The 26,644-nt window shown below is 37.0% G+C and overlaps 1 protein-coding gene across 15 annotated transcripts in view; it reads right to left on the reverse strand.

Moving 5' to 3' along the window:
- Window positions 1-26,644, reverse strand: part of ncam1b (neural cell adhesion molecule 1b) — a 131,389-nt gene that overhangs the window by 43,335 nt on the left and 61,410 nt on the right. For 8 of the 15 annotated variants that reach the window (XM_015036040.1, XM_015035963.1, XM_015036281.1 and 5 more), the window contains exons 3-10: window positions 25,676-25,885; window positions 23,125-23,268; window positions 20,271-20,408; window positions 19,026-19,143; window positions 12,668-12,828; window positions 10,354-10,496; window positions 8,217-8,240; window positions 563-592 (exon numbers count right to left, since the gene is read on the reverse strand). In XM_015036040.1, the coding sequence (XP_014891526.1) occupies window positions 563-592; window positions 8,217-8,240; window positions 10,354-10,496; window positions 12,668-12,828; window positions 19,026-19,143; window positions 20,271-20,408; window positions 23,125-23,268; window positions 25,676-25,885 (968 nt within the window). The remainder of the gene's footprint in view (window positions 1-562; window positions 593-8,216; window positions 8,241-10,353; window positions 10,497-12,667; window positions 12,829-19,025; window positions 19,144-20,270; window positions 20,409-23,124; window positions 23,269-25,675; window positions 25,886-26,644) is intronic. The other 7 variants (XM_015036123.1, XM_015036499.1, XM_015037031.1 and 4 more) reach the window with 3 other exon arrangements.

A 26,644-nucleotide genomic window follows, 5' to 3' on the forward strand; every position in this document is an offset into this window, starting at 1 on the left:
GTCTTGGTCTCGGGTTAGGTGGTCTTGAACACAACACTGGTGGATGTGTAGTAATAAAGAAGTGGTCCCTGATACTGCCACCAATATGTTTCAAGATAGGGATTGTATTTTGTTAAACACAATCTTTAAGCAATATAAAAAAACTTTATATTACTTAACTTCTTTTGGCATTAAGCCATATATTTAAAAAAAACACACACAATTTTCCTATTTTGTCCCAGTTATTTCCTACACTGTGTTAGCTTATCACATTAAGTCTGGATAAAATACACTAAAGTTTGTGATTCTAACAAGTCAAAACGTGAGCGAATTGAAGGTGTATAAATACTTTTCCAAAGCAACGACTGTGCTAAAAATGTTGCGGTCGAACTGGCAGAAGTGAAGCCAAAACGGACAGAATCCCACCAGCACCACTGTCTCTACTGCATCATTCTCAGCGCTTTATACTCTCGTTGACCCTTATTTGATCAAGAATTTTGATCTGCATCCATTCGGAATTGAATTAGACTTCCCTGACGTGAATGATGGATGGGTGGAGGAAAAAGCCATGCATTTAGAATACCTTGTGCTGCTCAGGCCGAGTCCATGATGCCTGCAGGGGACAGAGAAACAACAGACAGAAGGCAAAGCAATTCTTAGAAGGTAATCCTCATCCTCTCCAGAATGGGATGCAGCACATCGCATACAAGTATTAAGTGTCCACATTATTTACCTTGCATCCAAAGTGGCCTGGTCTGAATATCTGATTTCGTTAAAGCCTGCAGCTGCTGTCTTTTTTTCTTTTTTTTTTCTTCAGAAATTTTCTAACTGGAGAATTTAGTGAATTTTATGACATTTGCAAACCAAAACAAGGTAGGTCTATTGGAATCATGAAAGGCCTTCTTTTTCCCAGATAAGAGGGTCTTTGGTTTATCAGGAGGATGTGATTCAATTACAAGGCAACAACAGAGATAGGACGGTCTTCTTTGGTAAAGGAGATACAGCAATTATCGACTCGCAATCCATTTTAGTCCACTCCTGCTGTCTTTATTTGTTAAAAGCCTCTTCTCTGCACTGAAGCACACCGGTTAGCAAGCTTGTCATTGAAGTCACCGAACAACACTTTTGGGCTTTTCAATAAGCGATGAAGGATTGAAAAAAAGGCAATTTCATTGGAAGGTCTTCCAGAAAATAAATCTGTGCCTGCAAGAGTTCTGCAAGTAGCATTTTTCTCCCCTGGTAACAAGCTTTGTTCTCCAAAGAACAAAAGGATGACAGCTCCCTTTGTCACGCATTTAAGCCGCAAAACAAAATATTTTCTTTTTGTTTGTAAATGATACAATTAAAAATGAAATATAACCCACGCTGCTTTAGAGGTTTTTCTTCGACTTTGAAGAACCACCACTTAGTTGTCGTGCTCACGTCTTTGGGAAATTAAATGCAATTGTTCAAAAAGTTAATTTGTTTTGAGATCTGGCACGGATTTTACATATTTTCAGCAGCTATAAAGCTTAAACATTCTCTGTAAAACTGCTCCTATAATTTCTAAAGCTTTCAAGGCAACGCCAGAGAGCGTTGTTTTCTCCAGCTGTGTGGGAAGAAGGGAAGTGGCTGTGCACTGCCAGTCAGCTGGTTGAGAAAACATGTAATTCCCCCCTCCTTTTATGAGTTTGAGAAAACTGAGTGAAAACTAACAACGCTACCCATCATTATTTAAATTAGAGATAAGGCGGACTGCCGACAGCCCAACTAATTAACCACATACACTTGTGTTGTTCTATAAAAAGCAAACGGGTATAACATAACGTATATTCAAAACTACTTTGATTTTGTACATTAGTGGTGGGCACTTATCGTATCGTTTATCATTTATTTAGATAAATTCTAAGACTTTTGATTTATCATTGTCACAATAAATTCCAATTCATTATACTGAAAGTCTATGTTGTCTGGATTGTTAGCTTTACTATTTTCTCTACTGTTTGTTCAATAAGAATGTCAGTAAATGACAATAAATGTGAAAATATAACAAAAGGTGCTTAATGTAGGTAGCCTAATGATACAAATCAGTTTTTTATGTGACTGTTTTTCTGAAGAATCGTATTAGAAATGAGAATGTTTTTCAACAGCAGTATTTGTGTTTGTTCTTTTTTTAAAGTGATTCTGTAGCTCCATAAAAAAGCACAAAGAAATAGTTTTTATTGTCTCTATAGTAACACAAAACGCAAAACATTGTGATAAAACTTTAAATCTACATCGCCAACCTCTACTATATGTCTAATTATTAAATTTAGTTTTTATTTCATGAAATAAAATCAAAGTACATTTATGTTAAAATGGGGCTAATGAGTAACTTTTCACAGCTGATTGAATTTCTTATGACGCACAAAGCATGTCGTTTGAAACGGCAAGTAAAACATTTAACAAACTTAAATACTTCTCTTTAACAAATTAACAAATATGAAAAGAGTTGCCGCCAGTCTGCAGCAGGAATATATAAAACACCCTTTATAGAGACTGATGGTTTTTAGCAAGATTCTAAGAGCTATTTGTCTGGAATACATTTCTTAGACCCTTCCTCTGAAGGAGTAAGAGATGTTGCTTTTGAACGAACATAAACGGCTCGAGCCACTTCAGCCAGAAAAGAGGGGTATTAACGTTTTGACAGAACCTGGCTGCAATCCTATTAGCTCAAAGAAATTGACAAAGTGGCAACGAGTTAAACTGTCAAACCAGACCATTCTGAAAACTGTAAGCATCTGTCTGAAAGGTAACTGACTCAGTGTCAGCTGCAGGTGGAGCTAGTGGAGTCGACAGGTGGGAGATTTAACTGGAGTTTGTTCTTTCTGCTTGTTGTACAGAGATAAACAGCCATCTTTTTCATGGGAAGAGACATGAAATGTTTAGCACTAGTGCTTCTAACAAAAAAAGGTAATTTAGTCACATGTGCAACCAATATTCTCTGAGCCTTTCATTAAGATGTTAATTATGACTCCAAGTTCATTTTTTAGACGTTTCTGTTTTCAAATTTTCAATTTTTTGCAATGCAAAAATTCCATGATGGTCAGCATCTTCGTACTTCTCTAACATACATCCAATAAATTACAGAGTTGTATCACATCTCGGCGGATAAAGTCTCAAAAACAGCACAGACTTTTCGAACCAGTGTAGACAACATGCTACATCCAATTAAAATCACAACACTGGAAGAACTCCACGAGACAGAAACCTTTGTGGACAGCATGCTCTGTGGTGATGCTGACGAGAAAATGTTAAGCATGTCAATGAGATGTGATGGCCTACAAAGCAGGAACACACACACATATAAAAAAAACATTATTTAGATGCAACAAGCAGAGTGATAAACAGCTATTTCATCAGATGCAGTGGCGAGAAAATGCAAGAGAAAATGGAAGCAATCTACTGGAATAATAATGGGGCAAAACAGTGAATCAAACCATCAATATTCACATCTAAAAGCACTTTTGCATCATCGTTAGTGCCTCGACAGAAGGCTTATAAAAGACTTACGGCGTGTTTAAAGTCGACCGGCTTTACATTAGCTAATTTCTTTAATATCCTTGACAATCAGCACCTTTTCTCATTGCCAAGATAAAGACAGTAAATACTTATGAGCAAGAGTTTTATGCAAAGCTGACCGTTCATCATTAAGTGCGGCGTTTTGGCCGCGTATTATCCGAGCGTCGCCAAAGAGCGGCTGCCCAATTAAAACGAGCGACTCGACGGCGTGGAACGTTGCCATTTCGTCGGCGTGAGCGGTAAGCGAGCTGACGAGCAGCCGCCGTCGTATTGGTGACGGGTGCTTATCTGAGGCAGAAACAGGACAAGGAGAGGACACCTACCGCATTCACATCACGGAGGAAACACCAAGAACAATGTGCTGTTGGCACCCAGGAGAGTTATCAGGGTTTTTATTTTTCTTTTCTCCTCCAGCCCATTGTTGTTCCACAGACAATAATCCTCCTTCTGTTCTGACTCAAACTGTAATGTCAGCGGGGGACAAAGAAAACAGCGACTAGAGCAAATAATTTAGACACGTTAACAGAACCTTGACTGTGTTCTTGTTTTTTTAATCTAAAACGTCTGATTAAGCTTTCTGTCATTGTCCTGAACCATTTATATATGCTGAGCCTTGGAACATTTCTATTGTTTCAGGACAAAATGAGCTGCAGCCACCCTTACGCCACATTCCATCACACATGACCTGACACGTTAATAACGAGGATCCGGAACAGTCCGGCCCTGTGTTCCAGCTGGAAACACTCAAACGTAACGCACAAGTTTCTTTACACATATTACTACTGTAAAATCCCCTCACTTGTCTTTTAGCATCAAAAAAAAAAAAAAGCAATTGAAAAGCCGAGGAACTAATTCATAGTGCTTAACTTGATTTTGCAACAACAACAAAAAACAAATATACATATATATATATATATATATATATATATATATATATATATATATATATATATATATGTATATAAAAACCTTTTCTGACATAAAGCGGTGCTACCTACACACACTGATAGCTATTATTTGCTTTTAGGTTTTATAAATATTGCAATTTCCCTGCATCTTTCCGCTTTTATGACCCAGAATGCTTTGAAAACACGGCATCAAGGAAAAATGTTTAATATGTATTCAAATAAGCCAAAACATTCATTATGTAGATAATATACAAAGCGTGAATAAAAACTCCATTTACATTTTTCAGTTATTAAACAGGCGTACTTATCTAATATGACTTGCAGCAAAAGCTTTCAAAGGATCGGGAGACCCAAATACTACAAGTGAAGTTGATTAAAGTTTTTTTTAAAATTGCTTTTAATAAATATATTACCACTTAACTTTGATAGCAGCATAAACAAAAGCAAAACTATCCTCAGATAAGCTCTGATTGAACTCTGAAATGTAACTAAGCTGGTAAACTCCCACAAGTCCACATGGTTATTTTTTTTTTAACATGGTTCTTTTATCCTCTTTCACTCAGTGAACAGAACAACAGTAATCCTCAATTCTCACACTGTGCTTCTTCTTAAATGGCTATGGGACAATCCTTTTTTTTTCCCGCCTACATCTCCAGTGGGTTACCATTGGTTTCTTTCGCTAACCTTTGAATTCCAAGCAGAAAAGGAAGCGACTTGAATGAAGACGTGTCACATTTACTATATGTCAGATTTGCATTCAGGTAGTCTTCCAATAAATATGCAACAGATGAGTTATTTTGTTTATTGCATTAGTTATTAATAAAGCAAGCTGTGTCTATGCAGGTTTTAGGTACAGTTAAGCCCAAAATGATTCATGCCTCTGGCAGATTAAGTTCTAAATCATTGGCATTGAATCAAGATGTTTTGTTTCTGGTAAGAAAAGGATATAGAGGATTCTGTTGAAATTGTATTTAAACAATGCAATGTGTTACCTTTATAATCGCATTTGATCAAAATACAGCACGCCGAGTTACTTCGAATCTCTGCAAATGTTCAATTAAAATATCTTCTTTAGAAATACCGAAATCAAATCCTTATAATTGCTGAGTTTCATCAAAATGTTGAAAACTTCTTGGAAACTTTGAAAGATAATACTTTAAATCTAAATATGCCAACGCAAAAGAATAATCATGGTCTACAGGCGCATCTCAATGAACTGGAATATTATCATAGTTATTTTATTTTAGTACTTCGGAAAGTGAAACTTATACATTATGTAGATTAATTCCAGAAAGTGATATACTGCCAAAGTTTATTAATCTTTTCATTTGATTCATAAAAAGCACTTTAAAACATTGAAATAAGGTGATTAAAGTGCATAACAATAAAACCATGAAGCCTTGCCTTAACTACCAAATATGATTTGCTTCACAGCCCCCTAACCATGCGATTATCCCTGTTGCTTGTGCAACTTTTTTCCAAATTCAAATAAGTTTCTACTCAAAACTTTCCATTAACACGCTCAGGAGACCGAACACTGAACAGCTGGCTTGTTTAGTGGCTTGAATTCCCTGGAAATGTCCAGACAACTGCCATGTCAGCAGTCTTCACCACATATTTCTGTGATAAAACTCAATTTTATTAGTAGTTGAGACCTAATTATTTAAAATTAAGAGAAGAAAACACTTAAAACGCTTAGTTCTAAGCATTGTCAATACACAAAATGAAGGAATTTTTTAATATTTTTTGTGATTTATGCAGATGTACCCGTATGCTGTTGTACTCAAACCTGAAAAGAGTACAACATTGTCAAAGACATTAAAAACAGCTTTGAGGCGACATTATTGCTTAACATTGTGATTTACTGTATAGTTTTTTTTTACACAAAGGTATCGTACTGCGAGAATATCAAACTGGCACATTCCTACTTTTACACAGAGTAGTTGCTAAGTGTTCAGCAAACAAGAAAAAAGTGCAACATCTACAGTATAACAGATTGGACTCAGTTAGGTTTTTGTGAAATCATGTTGGAACACAAAAAAAGTATAAAACTGCTCACTAACCAACATGTCTACGTAAAATATATTCTCCAACAAGCTAGATCAGGATGCTAATGATGTTCAACTCTTCAACCGGACAGCATCTGACCAGTTAGAGAGAGAAAGAGAGCGCCAAAGAACTAAAGACACTTTCAGATTAACTGCTAATTAATTCAGGTTATTAATCAGCATCACACATCTGAAAACACAGCCAAGGATCTTTGCTGGTTCTCTGACCAAAACGAAAAATCTCACCTCGATTATGGTAATGAAAACATGCTCCCTGTCACTTCATCATGCTCGCCCCAAATGGCATTTGGAACATTTGTCGCACTGATCCCAGATGAAATGCAGCTGTTGTATGGTCATTACAGACAGACACATCGGACGGACAAACTGAACAGGACAGCGAAACAATTAGCAGCTGCTTCCTCATACAGCCAAAAGCCCACCACAGGAATAGGTTGTTTTATCAGACCTATAAAGAGGCGATTCAATAAGGCTGCTAATCATTTATTTTTTTTAAAGACAGCTGTGAGAAGAGATGCCACAAGATACCCAAGCATACTGTACTCTACAGCACAAATCACACTGCCACCACCACGCAGCTGGCTGTCAGCTGATGTGTCATGTGAAAGCCCGACGCGGGCGGATGCAAAATACAAAACAGACAGGGCGACGTTCGTCGTACACTTAAAAAGTAAACTGTCTGCAGAGCTCTGCGACTGCACGGCTTGCCGAAACGATCGCTTTTGTGACACGAGCTCTGAATTATTCGCAGCCCGTAATGAGTCTCTCCTCGTCCGTTATCGCTGTGAGACGATGGGAAGCTAAGCCAAACTAGCAGCGACAGCTGAGGACGTGGACATGCACCAGCTGGGAGACGCGTTCTCCACACATGCTCCTCCTGGGAGCCTGACTGTGGGGAAAACAGGACCGAGGTATGAGCCGTTACTCAGCGGCGCGTCCATGTGCGCGGGGTGTGTAGGTGCGTCGTGGTGTGCGTCATATGGTGGAAGTGTGTTTTGCACTTTCCGAGCGAGGCTCCGATCAAAGTATGTATTTTTAAATATCCAACAGGCTTGACAGGTGGCTGCATGTGTGTGGACGGTATAATGCAAATCTGCCGGTTTTTGAAAGTGACCAGATTTCATGATTAAAAACCAATATTTTTTTAAAGTACGTTTGCAGATGGTAAAGGGCTGATATTTTAAAAGACAGACTTTAATCGGAGCGTCTTTAAATCAGAATTTTCAAGCGATACCGACATCTGTGTTAAGACAATCTACATTGTTATGAAAAACGACACAGAACAAGCTCGGCTTGAGACCAGGCAACCTCATGCTGTGATGGAAAGTTTGAAAATGATCAAGCAAAAAGAAAGCAACACAGAAATGATGTCTTCCCTTCTTTTTCTATTTTTTTTTTTATATATTATTCGACAAATTTTCATTCGATCTTGTGAAACGAGCTCTCTGTGCTTTCTATCACAAGATCAGTGAAGTTTTCAGGCCACATTTAGGAAAACATGCAGCAGTCAAATCAATTTCATGAACCCTGATGAGATCATTCCCTTTGGGGAGGTTTTTGAGGTGAAGGGGGGAAATTTTCAAGAAGCAACTGAGAGTTTTTTTTTTTTTTTTTTGGAAACAAAGAAGGTCGATTGGGTTTCAGTAGAGTTTTTGTTGTCGCTGAAGACATATTTTTACACACTACTCCGGGACATTTCTGTGCTACGCGGATTTCATACCTGATAGATCCTGTTTAGATGTGCCTGTAGGGAGAAAATGTAGCGTATGTAATGGACCGGCTCCAAAATTACTCTATGAACTGAAGCATATCTCTAGAGCATATAACCCCCTTTTTTCCTTTTATTTATTTCTTTATTTCTCGACTGCAGTGAGTCACCAAACACCTTGAAAGAAGTAAGCCATGTGGACAATAGATGTATGAGAATACCCCATGGGGGTATTCGCTGCTTTTGATGGTTTAGCCATGTAATAATGTGGAAAATATTACAGATGAAAACATTCAGGAGATTCAGGATGTGATGAAAGATTAAGAAGCTGGCTCTCATAAACGAGTCTGAAAGATGGCGGGAGAATGTCCGGCGACACCGTAGCGCCATAATTGAAAAGTATTTCAATCACTGACATGAGCACAAAATGGCAATAGTGATTGAAAGTACAAAACACACATATGCTGAGTCAAGTGCTCATTGTAGCAAATAAGAAACTCATTTCAATCACGTTAATTGGCATGCTTACTTTGGGGAGTGGTATAATTGAATTTAGCAGATTGTTTTCCCTGCAACTGGGGGGACATTTGTCTCAAATGTAAAGAGTCTTGCAGAAGTATTCATACTCTTGTTGAATTACAAAGCAGTGCACAGTTATGACGCTATTGGGAAAATAACACTGTTGTCGAAAGTGTGTTTGTAATCAATTCACCTGAGTCATTACCTCCTGGAACTTCATTTTGCAGCAACTCTTATGGAGAATGTCTTGAACAGCTTTCCATATCAAGACTATAACTTTTTATGGATCTTTGTAAATAGTCTCAAGTTTAATTAGATGGCATGCAGAGTATTGTAACAACACAATGTTTTTATCTAATCTTTTCCATTGCAGCTGTATGGTTAGGGTTCGGGCTTTTCCTATTGGATGATGATGAACCTCTGCCCAATCTTCAAGTCTTTTTGAGCCTCTTACAGGTTTTATTCTATTTAATAGCTCCACCTATCTCACCATCAACTCTGACTAACCTTTCTGACCCTGCTAAAGTAAAGCTTCCCTATCACATTATGCCGGCTTGTGGCCAACTCCAAATAGGACTTTTTCACAACTTCCTTTCAGCAATGACTTACTTCTCGGCTCTGTTGCACAGATTTGGCCAGATTCGCAGAGTGCTTGTCAACAGATTCTCCCACCTTAGCTGGTGATTTGTACAGAGTTATTTACAAGCTCTTCACAGCTTCTCCAATTAAAATCCTCCTTCCCCTGCCAGTAAGTATAGGTGGATGGCCATGTCTCGGTAGGTTTGAGCCAAACTCTTCCCATAATCATAGAAAACTGAACAGAGCTTTGTGCAATCTTCAAAGCTAAGGCTATTAATTAATGAAATAACCCTGCTGTAAATTTCTCCACAACTTCCTCCATGACCTGTCTGCAGTGCTGCTTGGTCTTCATGATGCTTCTAGTTCTCCAACAAACCTCTAAGATCACCATGTAACGTGCAATTATTTAGAAAGACAGATAAATACGAGAGCAACAGATTCTTATTTGTAAAATTCCAAAATACTGTTTCTGCATCACAATTATGCACCGCTTTGTGTTGGTCCAAGTGTGAAATATAAACATTAAAAAGTTTGTGATGCAAAAAAATGTTCAAGAGGTATGAATACTTTTTTGCCAGGTATTATAAAGGCACTGAGTTTCACCAAACAATGCACTGGGCCATTCAAAACTAGCTACTGATTTAAGATTTAAAAAGCCAGTGAACAAGATTTAAACCCTGTGAAAGAACCCTGTAATGAATTTCAAAGTCCCCCATCTGCACCAAATCAATACATCATTTGAAAGTAGGTTAAAGGTACTCAATTCTTCTTCTGAAAACACCTGTTGCCTACAGGTTTGTGTTTCTCCCTGGTGGTTACCGCTCAATGTTCCAATTCTACATAATCCATCAAAAAATAAAGTATGCTAAAGAAGGTAAATATGCATTTTTTCATAATTCTGTTCACACTTGAAAGCACATAGGATGCACAAAGCTAAAACATTCAAAACAGACTAGACTAGATTGACTAAATGTTTTATTTCCCCATGTTTAATTGTTGGCTCACTTATTAAAGTTATGGTGGATTTAAGTTAAATCAAATCTGACTTTACCTGGTCTCCTTCGGTGAAGACTTGCTCACCGTAGCTCCAGCTGATGGTTGGAGTCGGATCTCCAGATGCTTCACAAGTCACAGTTACCTGCTCTTCCGTCTCTGAAGCGGTCCGGTTCACTATGTATGTGATCTTCGGTTTAACTGCAGATAAATAAACCTTATGGTTAACACCCGCAGATTTTAGCTGGGTGATTTGCAGCATAAATAAACAGAGCAATGTAATACACTTGATAGTAGGGAGCAGGAATTAAAAAGTAGATGAAAAATGTAAAGATTTTTTTAAAAATCGAAACAAAAATAAGTTGGATATTGTCCATGTGCAGCAGTGGAATAAATGTCTGAATTTAAATGTACAGTCCCCCTGAAAATACAGCACAAAACCAAACTACTGCATTTAATAGTGGAAATGGGATTATCCTTCCAAGTAAAACATTTAATCTTTTGCTTAAGAGAACAGACAAAAAAAAAGAGAATGAATCATGGTTAAATAATGCAAACCAAGAGCTACTTCAGTTCTAATTGTATTTATTCAGGGACTGTAGGAGCTCAAACTGTTTTATTTCCAATTTTAAATGCAGTCTTATTAAAATAATACCAAGTCTTTCTTTGTCTGCATTTGCTATTGGTTTGGAATTCTGAATACATCTAAGTATAATGTCTGGCTCCAGCTATTCTACCTTACTTCTAAACACATCAATAAAACTCACAGTGAATCCAGGCCTCTAGTAAACTTATTCATGATGGCCAAAAAACAAACAAACAGAAAAACAGAGATCCTCAGAGAAAGTTTTCCATTTTCTGTTACAGTAAATGTTTTTAGGATATCCTTCTTTAAATGTTTAAAACATAGTAATTGTGTTTTCAGAAACGGTATAGTTTTTCACTTTGTCACATTGCAACCACAAACTTCATTGTCTTTCAGTGGGATTTTATGATTGGTCAACACAAAGTGGTGTAGGATTGTAAAGGGAACTAAAATTGATAAATGCTTGAAGTTTTAAGAAATGAAAAAACTGAAAAGTATTATGTGCATTTGCTGTAATAACAGCTTTAGCTACAAGTACAGTAGCAAGTCTTTAGAGTTGTCTCTTCAACAGTTTTATACTTCTCTTAAAGAGACAACTCTTCAACAGAAGATTGACCTCTAGATTGACTAGAGGTCAATCTAGTCTGACCTCAGTCAGACTTTTGTGGAAAAGTCATTTTAAAGTCTAGCAACAGACAAGAACGGTCATGCTTTGTTCTAAACTTTTCCATTATTGCTCTTGTTACAACAAGATCAATAATGTTGCAATGTTTATAAGTCACCTAAAGACTTACAAAGTATAAAGGCAGCTGATTCCACTGGATTTTATTAAAGAGTAGCAAAGTAAAAAGGGGCTGAATACAAATACAATTTGACAACATTGTATCATGTTCCCTATAGTTCCCTACTGTACACTGCTTTGTATCGGTCATTTATGAAGTTTCATAAATTGAAGTTTTTAGTTGTAACTTGACATAAAGTTGAAAAGCTAGAAAGGTCAAGAACGTACAGTAATGCTTGCTTACATTTGAGACTTATTATAATGGTCTGTATTGCATAACGGCTCCACATTGTATGAAGGATTATTATCAAATCAAACACTGTAAAAGTTTTCATTGAATAATAAAGGACTCCTGTTGAGTTAAAAGTAAACCAAGGACTCTGTAAATCCATATTTGTGATTTGTACTTAAAAACAACACGGATGCTCACAAAGGAGCGTTTGATTGCAGCTTTGCACACACTGATGTAAAGCAACCACAGCTTTCAAAGACAGCGAGAGAGAGAGAGAGAGAGAGAAAAATCTTTGAAATAATGAGGCAAACAGTGATCTGACTGCTGTCTTGAATCATTTTGAGATAATTGTTTGCTCTGAAGAAATTACAGACGCCAAGTCTTCTGTTTAGGGAAAATAAATTGCAGCAGCCAGCCCACTCTAAATTTTAACTGACGAGAATTGAAAATCCAGTTGTGACAGGACAAAATAGAGACAGGAACAAGCTAATGGGCGTAAATAAACAAAAGCTGAACGCATTCCAAGACTCAGACCGAGCGCATTTGACTTGCTCTCTAATTCCTCCGGTTTTATCCCTACGACAACCCACACAAAAACAACACCTTATTCTTTTCCGACTTAAAACAGACACAAACTGTACTATTGTTCTTCCTCCCCACACGTACACACTCATATGTGGGTTATATATGTATATAATTTAAAATTCCCACTCACTTGGAACCTTTCATCCTGTCACTAGTCCACGTACTTTCTAGAAAACAATCTGTCTTACCAAACACTCTCAGGCTGAGTTCCTTCTCGCTCTCCCCAGCCTTGTTCTTGGCGACGCACGTGTACTCTCCTTCGTCCAGCTTGGTTACATCCATTATAGTCATTTCGGAGCCATCTTCATTAAAGCCGTACTTCTCCTCGTCTCTGAGTTCTACTCCGTTCCTGTTGATAACGCACAAAGTGTTAAAACACTGACGCCAGTCAATCCCAACACCACTCTTCCGACCTCTTTGCGGTGCTCTGTCGAAAGCGTGTAGTAGTTCTTAAACCCACCTGGGAACAAAGTGAGAAAGGTCAGGAGATAAAGTACAAAAGTGACGATGAAGAGAGAAGATGTGAAAGCTGAACATCTGACACAGAATGTGTTCTTTTTGTACAGCAGCACATTTTTCTTCTGCAAGTCGTTTGACACCTTTGATCCCAATTTATTGTCGGTTCTTCACTGGGTCCAAGTCATATTTCAGCTTTGCTGTATTTACTAATGAGAATTGTTGGTAAATTAGCAGCTAAAGGAAGTCAACAAATGGATCATTTAAAAATTTTTTAGCAGCCTGTTGTCTATGTGGTTTTTAAAGACTGTCAGCACCCAGGTGGTGACAGGTGGGGTTCAGAATGGTGAGCCCGTCCTTCTCAGCAGGAGTAAGAAAGCTGGTCTGGGTCACTGAACCCATTTTCTGGGGAATCGGACTGACTGAAGTACGAGTCTTTCATCACTTTCTGGGTTGTTGTCTGACTGTGATACTAGCCTACTTTTTAACACCCTGCAAATTTTTCTGCAAAGACTAAAGGGGAGCATTATGAGGACATTATACATTATTCTAGCTAGACAGGTGAGAGGTGTTTACATCTACCAGTGGAGCATGTGGAATAGCTAGGGTGTGGCGTGAGAAAAAAATAAATTGAGAAAATATCCCAGTATCACGGTATTTAAACCAAAAGGGAAAACAGAAACGTAAGCCATGATCTAATTGCTTTTATTTAAAAGTGAAAATTTAAAATCACTGCTGCAGCTGCTAAGATAATACAAAACACTGATGATGGTGGAACCTTGGTTGATACAGTCTTCTAAATTAGTAGATAGTGCCTCTCTGTAGTCGACTGCTCAACGGAAATGTTTAAAAAAAACAACATACCAACTTTAGTTTTAAAACAGTTTAAGACTGATGAGTGAAGTTTCCACACCTTTGCTGTCTGTGATTTTTTTTTTTTTTTTAACAGGAAACATTTCCAAACAGCTAAATTAGTCTTTGCTGTAAACAACTGGAAAGTGTTATAGCTTTTATCAGCCAGCTGACTTGCAGTGTAGTGAAAATGTCAAGCACCCTAACCTTTTTGTAGATTTTTATTGTCTCTATTGTTATCATTTTGAGTGCATACATGAATTTCATCTGGATTTGAAAAGAAAAAGTGATCCAGTTTTCCAAATCACGTTTTAGCATATAGCATAGGGAACTAAAAGCCTTCACAATGACACTTTAACACAGGGAACATTAAAAAAGTAAATTGCCAACTGTATAAATATGAGCTAGTGAAAAGTATCCTCTCTGAAAGCGTTATATCAGATTTTATTATGTGTGGCTTTGATGCTTTTCTGCTAGAACAGCGTTAAAATAACATTCACCAATCAGAGCAGCAGCTAAAAAGCCAAAAAAGCATGAACTGAAACATGAACTAAAGTGATGAAAAGAGAAGCAAACTCTAGTAAGTGGTAGGCTGGATCTATTGGTTGTTAAGCTCCACAAGCACTCTCGGCAAACAATCACAAACTCAAATGATTAATGTTGACATTTCAGCCCACCTAAAGCTCACGCACAGATTCTCTGAAAATATTAAACAATACGTTCTGTTCCTTCATCATTTTACAACTTGCTCTCAAAGCACATTTTCCATCTACAGTATGTTTAAAAAGAAGCTACAAATCTGAACTACGACGAAAGGTAAAATGCACCCAATAGTTTTAAAACCACAGTCTTGTTAGTAGAGGCTCTTTACTAACAAATTACATTTTCCAAGTGAAAAAGGGAATCAAACTTTATGTCGAGTTTGTTCAGGAAGTAACATCCTTGTCTAACAGATGGCAGGTTTCCTCTGGAGCGCACACACTTCAACAGCTGGGAGTGAAGTATACTTTGAGAGAAATAGCTTGGACATAATTGAGGCATGTAGCCAAAAATGATATGCAGATCTATTTAATTTGTGTTATCTGAGCAGCTTAAAGAATTGTGCTGCTTGGATCCTGTTAGGCTGTGGTACTCCTCTCTACAATGCTTCATTACATGAACACACATTGCACTGTAATGTTGCGCAAAGTAAAATCAATTCAAGTCTTTCCTTGATTTGCCAGATTGCACTAAGGCAGTTCTTTCTGAGTTGTTTTTCATCCTTTGAATGTGTGTTTTGCAGGATTGCAAGATTGTGGGAATTTAGTCATAGCGGGTACATGACCCCTCTTTTTTTTCCTTTTATCGAGGTGATGGCATGTCGTACTGGTTTTCTATTTTGCTATGTTGCTTTTGGCAAAAAACTAGCTGCATCTAAGGGGTGGACGAGGTAAAGCTGACGTGGGTGTTGTTTAGTAGGGAGCATGGATATCTTTTTTTAGTGGCTTTGACTTTTTATTTGTTGTCAGTACCAGACATCTGGTGATGTAGGCAGATTCAATCAATAACCGCTATCTAATAACCATCATCCTGTATGTGTATTCATAATAATTAGCTTCAGCTGGGACTAATTTCTTTCCGTGTTTCAGCCCAATAAAGAAGTGCGCGTCTGACTGCTGCATATTTTCATATTTTACCATCAAGCATTAATGTAAAGGGAGTTTTTAGAGCAAATGCTGTGACAAAACTGACTCCAGACAGATTCGGTTTGAGTGACATTAAAATAATACGATTTTTCCAGCTAAATTACTGTCCTGTTCTGCAAACATTAACAAATGAAACAAAATGATGAGTGGAAGAGTTAAATGTACACATTCTCTGTCTAATATAAAGTATGCTAATTTGGTGACAGCTGCAGTGAGAACAGGGAAAGCCGATGCCAGGTCACGTCAGAGTAACAGTGCAGGTCAGAACTGGAGCAGACATTAAAGTATCATCTGTTCATCAGTGAAAGGTGCCTAATAATAATTTTATCACTCCACATAACCTGAATGCTGGCAGAGTTTTTGGGTTTTGAAACAAAGTTTTGACTTTTCCACAAGGGATCATTCCCATATACAAACAGACTCTGTTAACCGCAGAGCAAGTGGAAGTCTGTGGTGTAGTACCAAACCAGTTTGTTGGGTCTAGTATAGCCTGTTGTAAGTTTCGCATCATCCAGAGGGTCTGGACCACCGGCTATTGGAACAGCTGGAGACGTGGACACAGTTGAAGTTTTAAATGATTGGATAAGATTTTACCTGAGCACTAATATTTGGTCATGATTTATGTAATGCAAATGCTTGATCACGAAGGAAGCTACGCTATGAAGCTTTAACTACTCAAGATTTTAGGCATGACCAACATGAACTGAATGTCATTCACTTTAACCAACTACAATAGGCAGACTACAATTCAAAAACAGAGCAAAAACTCTATGTCACAACTCCTCCTTCTGTTTGCCTATTGGCCAGGATGAAATGCATTCTTAGAAATCGAGCTCATTGGGACAAATCCAACACGAAGCACTGAAAGGAGAAGAGAATCGAGCAGAATTGCGTAGGAAGGTAATGGCAAGGCTAGATCTCCAAGCTAATGCTCTCAGAAAACTATTCTCCTGATAAAATGACAGCATAAACCTTCACTTTGTGAAATCAACATTTGCTCCACTGTGACCAGATCAATCTGGGTTGAACAATGTTAAACACTGACGTTGTTGTTTGGTGTCATTCTTCTGCAATTTTCAGCTGCTTTGTGCTCTTTTTGACCCTTACATATTTCTCATTTTCCAACATGGAAATGAATATAACTTTAATGAGCAACAATTGGGAATACAACTGAAATTAAAATGTGTAAAGGTTGCTATATCCTCTTTATGAATTTTGGCATTTCTTCAAATTAAGTTGTAATTTCCCAAATGACAAACATGTCAGAGTTGATAGTTGATTAGAAATCTTTGATTTACTTTGCTTAAGTGCAAATGTTTTGGTGTGCAAAGTACTGGCCAAAACACCCCTAGCACTTTGTTTGGATTCCCCCCAGAGCTGAAAACATCTCATTCAATTAGCAGCTCAGATTTTCAAGGGAATAGCACACCACTCTGGAGTGCTCACAATGAAGGAAAGGCTCTCAAATCTTTATCTGAATTAAACTTTTTCCATGCAACATGAACAGCTTATAAAACCAAATAGGCCAGTTTTCTATGTAATCCATGGTGCATACATTCAGCTTTATTCGAAAGTCGGTTTAATTTCTATCTTGTCATAATAGAGAACACATGCTTTGTCCCAAACACTAGCAATCTAAAAGAAGTGTTGTTTTCTAACCTTCTATTTGTCAGTGTCTGAAAGCTTGCTTTGTCTTTCAGTGAAGTGTTTAATAAGACATCACCCCTCTCTAACAGAGCTAGGATAAACTGAATCTATCAATAAAACCCAGAAAGCCAAGTCTAACAGTGTTTCTTGGGCTGTTTAAACTTTGTGACCCCGGATCTAAATTGTCTGTAATTATCTGCTGTCTTGGAAATAAGATGAATGGAAACAGTTTAACAAAGCAGGAGCCTGTCAATGGCTGTATTCATATACACAGATAATGTGGCTATTGTTGACAAGCAGCTCCTCAGGTTTCAGTTTACCTTTGTTACCCTGTGATTAAGTTTCCTTCTGCAATGAATAAATCAGTCTGCAGAACATCACTAATAAGCTGAAGTGTCTTGCACACAGAAACAATATTTTTATGCCTAGGTTCAGTCAGGCTTTAACTCAAATGTGGAATTTTTAGTGCTACATGTCATTCAATTTATGCTATGTATGGAATATTGGGCTCTAGTAATGATTAATACTGCATTTATTGAGCAGTTCTGCTATATGAATAACATCCCAGATAACGAGAATGTTTTCACTGAATCTTAAGCTGAATTAGCATCTTAAATGCAGAAGGTGATGCTAATCTCACACAAACCACTTGATGAACATGTGGGAAAATCTTAAGATGTAAACTTTATATATAGATAACTATATGTATTGATATCAACTTATACCGTTTTTGAACACGTACAATTCACACAGCTCATTATTTTTGATTAGCCCTGCCTCATTAGTTTGTTGCTGCCAGCTTTTACTTCACTGTTATGCATCAGCAGCCCGGTACCGTTTTAAATGACTGGCATAACGAAGTAGCAACCTAGATCCAAACCACACAGTGGGAATGATGTGTTGTGTTCTTTGAATAAATCATTATTCCTTTTTCTGTCAACTTTACGATAAATATTCAACAAACGTCTAACTGAGCTGCGTTGACATTTTGGACAGACTTTGATTATATTATGTTTTAATTGTTTTGGCTCATTGGAAAATGTCTTAAACTATGGCATGAATTGCCTTTAAACATAAAATATATATTAATGCTGCTGACAAAAAGTAATCACAGCTTTGTCACCAGGTGAAATCAACGATTCAAAGCAGGCCGGCGTACAAATTTACTTTTGTTTTGGACTAATTTGCAAAGTAATACGCTGTAAATGTAATAGATGGCAAATTTTTCTCAACATGAGAACAGAACCATGACATTACAGAAATCTTTTGCTAAAGCTAACGCTAGGTGTCTGTGTCTGCCTGTGCAATGAGAAGCATTTGCTGATGTTTTCCGATTCATGAATTCCAGTCTAGACCACAAATATTCAGATCCCTTTAAGATTCAGGTCTAAAGTGACTTTTTCATTTTAACATGTCTTCTGAATGGAAGTAATATTAATGTTTTGGAACTCCGATTTCAATCTGAAAGAATCTCTGGAGGAGGCTAAAGATTAGGGTGAAGAAGCCCAAACAAAGATTTGGTGCTTGTCACCAAATATTAAAAAATCAAAATAGCAAAATAAATATGCAATACAAAAATTGGACAACAAATTAGAATAAGGCTGCTGTAGTGCCGGGAATGTATTTCCATTGACTGAGAAGGCTATGACTCACATTTAGACTTAGACTTATTTTATTTGATAAGCAAATTTTTAAAAAATGTAAAGATTTTTTTTTCTTTTACATTACTTTATTTTCCTTGAAAATAGGTCTGTCTCTGTTCAAAAAGTGCAAAAGATACATTATTCCTATATGCATACTTATGTTAATTAAGCATTTTCGTGCCTCATAAAATTACTTTTCACAACAGCAATAACTGAATTGTGTAAAAATCTGGCAAATGTCTCTACGAGTCAGAGAGGTTTACCTTATCCAGGTCACCATGGGTTCAGGGTAGCCATCAACAGCACAAGTCAGAATGGCAGGTTGTGCAACCTCTGCTGTGGCGTTGACTTCTGACTGCCATATTCTGATGGTTGGGAGCACTAATGTAGACAAAGAGAAATGGTTAAACAAGAAAAAAAATAAAACATGGAGATAGGGACATTTACAAGTTATCAATAGACATAGAGAGAGATTAAAATATAACACATTACTATTAATTAGCAGCCTCAGTGAAGATGTTTAAAAAGCACTGAAATAAAAATATTTTATTGCAGCAGTATAATCTCACATAGAATACGTTTTTTAAAACTTCAAACTTTATTTGGAGTACATACATTAATGATAACCGTCATTTTTATGCTGGTGCCACAGATTCCTTTTAGGAATCGTTAGCAGCATTGAAAAGAAGCCTTTTTCAATTACCATATTTTCTGGACTATAAGTCACAGTTTGGCTAGTCCCAGTGGCACAACTGCACATTATTCAGGTGGATGCGAAAACATAAATCGGCCCTAGGAAACTAGTTGAGAAGCCATCGAAATACCTAAATAAAAATGTGGTGGACTCTACAAGAAAACAGGAAATATAATTTGGTTTTTATGAACAATGACACTAAAACACCAGGCCAAATCAATACAGAAACGGTTCACTCAACACAAAATCAGCATTCTTTCAGGGCTACCTCACAGTCCCCGTACTTTAGAAAACCATAAGGTTGAGCTGAAATATGATAGGAAAAGAGAAACCCAACACTCTGGATTTGTCTGCAGCTTTCACTGCTATGCTACTGCAGTGCAAGATTAATACAGCCTTAAAGCTTTTGACACATCTTCACCAGACTTGCCAATAAGAGTGGAATGTGGCGTATTAACCCATTAAGAGGTTCATACGTCACATTTTTACATGTACAACAACATGTACTGTTGTACATGTAAAAAAAAAAAAAAAACTATAGCAGAATCCGAGACCGAAACAGTCACTGTGACACATTCAGAGTACTAATTTTAGTCGTGTTCTGTGTCTCAGAAGTTGCAGGAAACAGGCTTCATTAGCATAGAACATCTTTGATAAGCGGTTGCTCTGGGCAACTCTCTCTACAATGACACCCAACGTGGTCCCCCCTCTTCTGTATCTACTGCTTTCTTTGTGCGTCATGGTACACCTGCCACACAAAACCATGAACCCGGGAACAAAAAGGAAGAGGAAACGATGTGAAGAGGTCGCTAACCATTCACCACGACACTGATGGGACGCAGATCAATCTCGCCGCGGGCCATGAGGCGAGCCTCACACATGTACATGCCCTCATCGGTCTTCTTTATGCCGCGGATTTGAAGGTGATTGTTGCTTAGCACCTTGAAACGAACTGAAATGAAAAAGAGGATGAAAGAGTTATTTGTTTGTTACTTTGACAAGTTTACAGTCTGGAGCTGTCATTGTACGGCCAGAGCGGGAAAAAATGGGGAAAGTCTTGTCTATATTAAATGGTAAATGGTCTGTACTTCTATGGCACTTCATCTAGACTAGAACACTCTAAAGCGCTTTTACACTGCAACTAGTCATCCATCCATCCATTCACGCACGCACGCATTCACACGCAACATTAATAATGCAATACATTATTAATACATCTTTATTTGTAAAATATTTAAATAATTCATGTTTTATTTCCTGAAAGCTCTGCCCTGTTGCATAAAACTTAGAGGCTTTCTGATCAAAGTTTTAGGAAGAGTTTTATGCCAAATAATTAAAACAAATAATTTTAAAAAAATATCCAAGAAACAGCCAAAACTAAAATGATGGTTCCTTTTTCCTGTAAATATATTTTTCAGATGTTTCAAACACATTTTTGCAGACTGGTTTGGAAAAAAAGAAGTGTTTTACACAAACTACAAAAAACAACAGTCGGTTGTACTCAGTGAATTAATAAAGGACAATAAACTAGTCATTAAAAATAATCTAATAAGTGGAACCCTATAATCTGAGAGAAAACCTACATTGTGGCTAGGCTGAACTGCATATTTAACGCATTTATTCACAACTAATCACAAGCTCACTTTTATCATGAAATAGTTTTAGTCTGGAAGCAGATTTTTATGCATCGGATTCAAAATATTTCTTAAAACTAAAACATTTCCATGTACTATATTGAATTACAGTATAGTACATGACTGAATTACAAATAACTGTGGAACTTCATAAAAGACTTCAACTCAAAACCTGCTGCTCTCTACTCCTCCAAACTCTGGTACCTTTGAAACAGGGCTGCAGCTAACGATTATTTTAGTAAACTATTAATCTACTGATTATTCTGACGATTAATCGATTAATCGGATATTTGAAAAAAGAATGGGCACATTCTACAGATGTTTTATTGCTACACAGTATTAGAAATACATTAAAATACCATGTTTAATTCAATTAATCATTTAGGTACCATTTTCTAACAGACATAGCTTTTAATTTTTAATCATTTGTTGGAAAATTAAAAAAAACCTTCATTTTTTCCCATCCTTTTTATAAAGGTATGTCATAAGAAGGGTTTATTTAGGACATTACATAAGCAGTGATCTTTAAGGTGAAGCGGATATTTATAGACAGTGGTGTAAGCCATGCAGGAGTACATGTTTACTTGTGGATTTAGCTCTATGTACATTGCCTGTGCAGATATTCCTTTTCAAAGGTTTTCCAATCCTCTTGTATTCTGCCCACCTGTAGTGTTGTAACAAAAAGGCAGCTTACAGAGGCTCAAACAGGCTTACAACAATGATTGCTGCTGAAACCTCTGCAAGGTACAGCACAAGCCAGATGTTTTCTCCCCTCACTGCATCCAACTGCTCCACGTTTCACTGTTAATAATAATTCAGATTATCCACAGGTTGTTTAAATCTACAAGCAATATCTTATCAAATCCAGTCAACTGTAGACTGTAATAAATGAAATGTAGTTTTTTCTTGTTTTTAATGATTCAAAGTTGCAAACTGTGAAACATTACTACTACCTAAACAGGATATATATTTCCATTTTGTTAGAGTTTTATTAACATGTCCTACACGTCTCCAACAAGCTGGAGGCAAATAAAAATATGCCCAAAGCAACAGGAGTTTTTTTCACTTTGAAATGAAATATGAACCACAAAACTGTAATCCAAACTGCTGTTGCAACCCACACGAGCATGTGTTATTTCCTAGTAAGCAAAACCAACACTAACGTTATTAAACTGCCAGTGTCGAATGAGAAGAAGAGTGGATTTTATTTTCAAACCCGAGACCAAATTAATTTTTTTTTCTTTCAAAGCACAGATAAACCCCAGAGAAGAAAGCCATGAGCAGTGGTGCACAAGCAATTTTAACTTTGTGACACCAGCAGATCTGCATAAATATAATTAGGTAGCCTTTCTTTGGGTGCCAGAATGCGCTTTCAGAAATTCTCTGTCTATCTTTTGACAGCTCTATATAGGCTGGGGAGATTTCCCTAATTATACCACACTGCAGAACAGAACAGATGCATTATAAGTCGCATGATAATAAAATTTTATCATACTGCATAGATTCACTTCACAAAACAGTTTATAATAGCGCTAAAGCTTTAGTGTATTAATCCTGACTAATTACATATGTTAAAAACTTCCACGTAAAAAATTTTCTTTTTTTTTTTTTTTTTTTTTTTTTTTTTTACATAAAACGGATCCAGCTGGAACCTTCTTTTTCTTTTCTTTTTTTTGCTCGTTTCTGGTACGCCCGTAAATCTGACACACAAGTATTTTATGTATGTATCCAATAATTATTCTTATTTTTTATTTTATACATTTATTTGATGAGTTTTACATTCATGTCTTCATGGAAGAGAATGACTGTGTCTTTCTATGACCTGAGCATGACTCTCGTTGGGGGCCAGTGAGGTAGCCAACGTTTTCGAACAGGGGGTTATGGCCCTCTTCTGACCCCCTTGTGGCGCCACTGGTCATTATCTCCATTAAAAGTTTAAATTGAGTTCATAAGCATCACAAGGATTACAGGACCAGTTCATGATTTAATTATCAAAAGATACCAACAGCTAGTAACAGGGACAAACAGCCTTACCATCTTTCTCCATCTGTATTTTGGCTCCCTTGTATTTCCAAAAGACTGTGGGCGGGGGTGAGCTGGTGACATCACAAACGATGTTTGCGTTGTCTCCTTCAGTAAACTCTTGGCGAGGCGGTGCATTTGTGAAGGTTATTCTTTCTGCAATGAAACACGTAAACCACAATCACACTCAGGGATTTGGTTCATCTAATTCAGTGATTGTTACAGTGAGGTCGGAAGAACTTTATGCATTTTTTTTGAATGAGCAGTTTAGCTTAAGTTTAGCGTGCGAGGACTGAGGCCAACGTAGAGGACTATGGCAAATGATACAAGTTTTACGTGTGTGGGGTTGGTTGGACCCCATTTCTACATACAAGGGTTATGAAATGAAGTGTTGTGCAAGATTAGCAGCATATTTACACTTTCTTATACCAACTTCAGAGGTTTTGTGAGGTGAGAACGTTGCAGTGTTTTTTTTTTTTCTGGATCTAATTTTTGTGAAGAACAAGTACGGATCATTTTGTGGCATAGAGTGAGGCAGATAGCTTGGAGGATTAAATGCGAGTGAAAGTCATAAGAAGAGTTCCTGATGAATTTTGCTCTTCACATATTCATTCTCTATTTAATCTCTTCCTCAAGCCATTTTGAACCCATAAACAAAACACTTCACACCCTTGTACTTATGAGTTTATTTTTTTGCACACATTTACTTAGTTGGCACATTTAAAAACAACCAAGGCCTAGTCTAGTTAAAACAAGCAAATAAACCAATTTAGTGCAATAAAATAGATTTCAAAGTTAATGAAGGAACAAAACACATGTAGATATCTACTACAATTTGCTACTGTAATGCACATGTGTCAAACTCGAGGCTACACTGTAACTGTTTCTAGACTCTTGAGGGCCACAGAAACAGAACTTCAAAATAAAAATATTTGAGCATAAAACTGTTGTCAAATCAAATCAGCTTTTATTTGTATAGTGCCAAATTACTTCAATGTTAAGTATTGAATTTTTAGAAGTGCTCATCGAATGCAATGCAAATTGTTATATTTTAACAATTTGTTAATTGGTAGTTTTACCAATACATCCTGCCACAACTGGCCCTTTGATGTCACCCAAAGGGAATTTGACCCCCATGCTCTAATAGAATCAAAAGTAATTGTAAAACAATAAAAGAATATATATATTATCCTTTGAAAACTTTGTATTAGACTCCCACTCGATTATTTTGTGCAGTTGGATTTGATCCACATCTGGAACAGTCAACTCATTATCAACTAAAGTAACCGTTTCCTTTCAATAAAAAAGAAATAGAATACAGAAAATTTATTCCGTTGATATTTTCTGAGTTGATTTTAGGTTGATTTAGGAAATGTCCTCTTGGTAAGCACAAAATGATGCATAGTCCACTGAAAACCTCCCCTTGTGGAACTCTCCATTTTGTACCAGAAAAAATTGGGGCTTAAAACATTGAAAATCACAAAGGTATGAAGTACTGAAAGCGTCCCTTTAAAGACTGAATGAAACTAGCTTCTGACCTTTTCAGCACACAACAGGATTTAGGCATAGACCACTACAATATTACATAATTAAAAACCTCATGTATGTCATTTCTAATGCAGAACGACTGTAATGTGGTACTGATGTAATTAGATGTAGTAATATGAAAATGTTCTTATTCAGAAATGTATCACAATAATTAATATAACCAAAGCTTTGTAAAGATGTGTTGAAAATATTCAAAACGCATCAAACTTACAAAATACAAATGCTTGTCAGTGCAAAGAATAAAGAACATGAACAGGTTTTTAGTGGAATCGTGACCCAATCGGTGGGATTCTTGGAGTGCAGCTTCTGAGATCAGTTTGCTGCTTTTATTAGTATTTTGGAGGCGTAACGGTGTAGTCCATCGGCAGTCTGCTGCCTCTCCTGCTAACCTTTAGACTGATGACAAACCTTCATGGGACTGCGGTGGTGTGAGGAAGCAGGTGTAAGTTTTATAAAAGCTACTTACCTTTATGTTTTCCTGAATAAAAAACACAACTTTCTAAGTTATCCCAGCATTAACAAAGTAAAAATGAATATTTATGAAGCTGCATTCTTCTTTTGTAAAATATTGGACTGTATACTGCAAATGTGCATTAAAAAAAATAAATAAATAAATAAATATATATATATATACATATATATACATACATATACATATAGAACTAAAACAGCTAGAGGACAAAAAAAAGTTTTGAGTAAACTGATTTCATCATATGGATATGGACATTTGTTGATGTTTGGCATTCAAGCAAAATAAAACCCATTACTCAGAAGAGCCACACAACAGACAGGATCATTAAACAGCCCTTTAATGGTCTTCCAACACTTTATTGAGCTGATGGAAAAACCCCTTACTTGAAAAAACGACAAGAATAATGTGTTGCCTTTGAGCAGTCAATAAAATACAACAAACCCCATTCCTTTAATTTTTCATCCTGCATGCATATTTGTATGATTTAACATTTTTAAAGGCTGCCGTGGAGGAGAGGAGAGGGGAGGAGGGGACGGCACTTACGGAAGATTTTCACTTTAACGGTTGCCTCCGCTTGCTGGTCTCCGTTGGTGGCGACGCACTTGTACGTCCCGGCGCTATCGGTCTTGGCTTCATAAAATGTGAGGGTGGAAGATGACTCATCGTTGCGGGTTACAGTCAAGTCTGGTCTATTCGGGGCTATCCGCTCCCCGCTCGGGCCATACCAGTCCACGTGTTTGGCAACGCCTACAACTAGGTACACAGAAAGACGAGCAGGAGATGAGAAAAGAGACAGCGGTAGTGGGCTCACTCCAAGTCTAGAGGAATCAGATCCTGTCAGCAGATGACATATTGAAAGCGGGTGAATCGTTTTTTTTACTTCTTATTTTGTTTGTTTCATGTTTTTATTATGGACCTTTTTTGTGTCTGGAATAAAGATATGATGATGATGATGATGTATTTTTTTAATTTTAAAAAGATTTAAAGCTGATTGACATGATTTCATCATGACTGCATAATGTAAAGCACAGTTTTGGGTGTAATATCAATTTTACACCCAAAATCTTTAATGTATTTTATTTGGATTATTTTAGAACACACCAACATTAAGCCATGCAACACAATACCAAAGCAAAACTCATGGAAAGCATGTCCTGAATTTGTACACAGCCACTCTGACTTCATTGTAAAACAACCTGCCATTCCGATTTAAGCTCTTCTAGTGCATTTCTCTACCTTTGCAGTGGAGACTGAAATGTTTGATAATTCCTATTTGCCAAATAGCTCCAACTCAGGCAGAGAGTATCTCTGAACATATATTTTCAGATTCCCTTTTGGTTTTAGGTCTAGTCTTTGACATATTATTCTGCTCAGAGCTAAACTATTCCAAAGTATCTCTGGCTGTATGCTTAGGATCTGTGCCCTGCTGGAAGGTAATCCTTCATTTCACTCTTTTTTTTTTCTTTGCCTCAAGCAGGTTTACTTCCAGGATTGTCCTTTGAACGCAAACTT

Source organism: Poecilia latipinna, unplaced genomic scaffold (assembly GCF_001443285.1).
Source record: "Poecilia latipinna isolate Pla-1442-1.1 unplaced genomic scaffold, P_latipinna-1.0 Scaffold1, whole genome shotgun sequence".
NCBI lineage: Eukaryota > Metazoa > Chordata > Actinopteri > Cyprinodontiformes > Poeciliidae > Poecilia > Poecilia latipinna.